Here is a 2,232-nt window from a genome sequence, read left to right on the forward strand (position 1 = left end):
TGCTACAATCTTGTTGAACTGGGGTTGAACTATAGTTATAAACTTTTTTACTTTTACCATGATTAATCGATTGAACAATTAAATCATCATTTAAACGTCTAACCAACTTTATATCTGGTATGATTTTTGAAACATTGGTTTGAAAAATTAGCTCATTTCGGGTTAAATAGGCCATTATTTAATGACAATTTATCCTAACGAGTAAACAACATTCAAATTGGTTCTGAAAAACTACTTTTTACCTTTGGACACACAACCATTATAATCCACATCTAACATTTTACTCAAACGTATAAGTCTCCTTTTATATTGTTGCTGTTAGATAAGATTCAAGGCATTGTACCATAAACTACAATGTTGGTCACTACCAACTGAGAAGAATAAAATCAACCTTCACATTTATATAATCAATTCGAGCTCTCAAAAACTACTAGATATTAATTCATCATGTCCTTCAATGAACAAGATATTCTAGAGGTAACATAACATATGCTAATAATTTTTATAGAAAAATGTTATTATATTCATTGTTATAATTATTTTTACATATTGATTTTTTTTTTTTTGTTACTGCAGAAGGTGATGCTATCAATAAGCGATTTTTTCTCTTTAGAACATAAACCGAAATGTAGAGGAGGAATTGTTTTAAAAAGTGCTTATAAAGATATATTAGCTTTTTTGAAGTTGAAGAGATCAAAGAACCAAGTTAAATCTATTTCCAATGATTTTGATCCCAAGCATCAAAGTCACAATGACCCTTTTGATTATACAAGTTTTTTCCAACAATTTCCTTATGATAAGCTTCCTAATCAACTAGAAGATTATATGTTTCTCTCTACTCAACCCTCAGCTCCACCAATTCCAGATTCTGCCACTATTGGAAACATCAAATTAAATATGTTAGGTAATTTAGACAATGTGTATGTTCCTTTACTAGAAAAAGTTTGCAATATTCATCCTTGTTTAATAGAGTGTCAAAGGAAAAGGACTCCAAAGTATGTAGAGTGGGCTTTTACAGCACTTGGAAGGGTTTTGTATTTCCTTGAGATCACAAAAGTGGAGGAAATGAATGAAGAGGAGTTTGAATGGCTTCAACTTTTGTGGGATGAAGTTCAAGTGTTTGGATTTGACTTGTCATGGCTTGCACCTCAAGTGGAATTTGTTTTGAATTATGTGGAGAAAATGAGCAAAGTGAATAAGCTTGAGGAGGAAAAAAAGATCCTAGAGTTGAGAATTGAAGAATTAAGCATGGAATTGTTTGAGAATGAAAAAGAGATGGAAAGTTCCAAAGGTGATTTGGAAAGTTTAAGGGTAGAATTTGGTGACTTGGTGGAATCAGAAAGGTTGCTCAATATCAAGTTCAAGCGTTTGATGTAAAATTCTCTTAAAAGTATATATTTAAGGGTTAATTATGTTTTTGTCCTAGTAAATTTAGTGTCATTTCACTTTTAATCCTTTTATTTGATTTGATTTTTTAAACATTCTACCCTTGCAACTCTAGATTCCTTTAAAATAAAACTAGTCGAAGGTCACCATGTCACTTACCTAGGGCTGACGTGGATCGATATGAATCTTCCAATAATATCAACAAATAGAATTTTTAGCATGCAATCTTGAACTAGTTAAAATTTTAAAATGCAAGCTTCAATGCATTCAATGTGTTATGGGAAGCAATGTAGTAAAAATTTGTTTCAAAGTTCATATATTTCTTGAAAATTAACAATTTGTATGTTTGTGATTGTGTTTGACTCATTATTCTTGCATCCCAAAGCTACTTTAACATGAAAAATAGAGAAGTCGGAAAATGGAGCTTTAAATAGACACATGTTAATCTTCTTTGTCAACATGAGAACAAATAGACAATTTTTATGCATAAAAGTAAAATAGACAATTTTTATGCATAAAAGTAAGTTATTTTTTGGTGGGGTTAATAGTGCTTTATCCCCTGTAATATAGGTCATTTTCGGTTTTACCCCCTGTAAAATTTTTTTTTTGGATTCCGTCCTTGTAATTTGAAGATTTTTTGGTTTTAGACCTTCATGAAAAATTTTGCCCCTTGTAATTTGAGGAACTTTCGGTTTACACCCCTGCAATTTGAGCAAATTTCGGTTTACCCCCTTGTTAATTTGAGAAAATTTCGGTTTATCCCCCTGCCATATCATCGATTTTGTACAGTCAAAATTCATGAAGGTCCAAAACCAAAAAACTTCAAATTACAAGGATGGAATCCAA

General features: G+C 31.0%; 1 protein-coding gene across 1 annotated transcript; it reads left to right on the top strand.

Annotated features, from left to right (window-relative positions):
* Positions 1-320: 320 nt before the first annotated feature.
* LOC146945297 (uncharacterized) lies at positions 321-1,733 on the top strand. Its single transcript, XM_085748835.1, has 2 exons — positions 321-477; positions 577-1,733. The coding sequence occupies exons 1-2, from the start codon at positions 448-450 to the stop codon at positions 1,375-1,377; spliced, it is 831 nt and encodes a 276-aa protein (XP_085604961.1). The 5' UTR covers positions 321-447; the 3' UTR covers positions 1,378-1,733.
* Positions 1,734-2,232: the final 499 nt, after the last annotated feature.

The sequence above is a fragment of the Medicago sativa genome, chromosome 2 (genome assembly GCF_051527215.1).
Source record: "Medicago sativa cultivar Bolivia chromosome 2, Bolivia_mono, whole genome shotgun sequence".
NCBI lineage: Eukaryota > Viridiplantae > Streptophyta > Magnoliopsida > Fabales > Fabaceae > Medicago > Medicago sativa.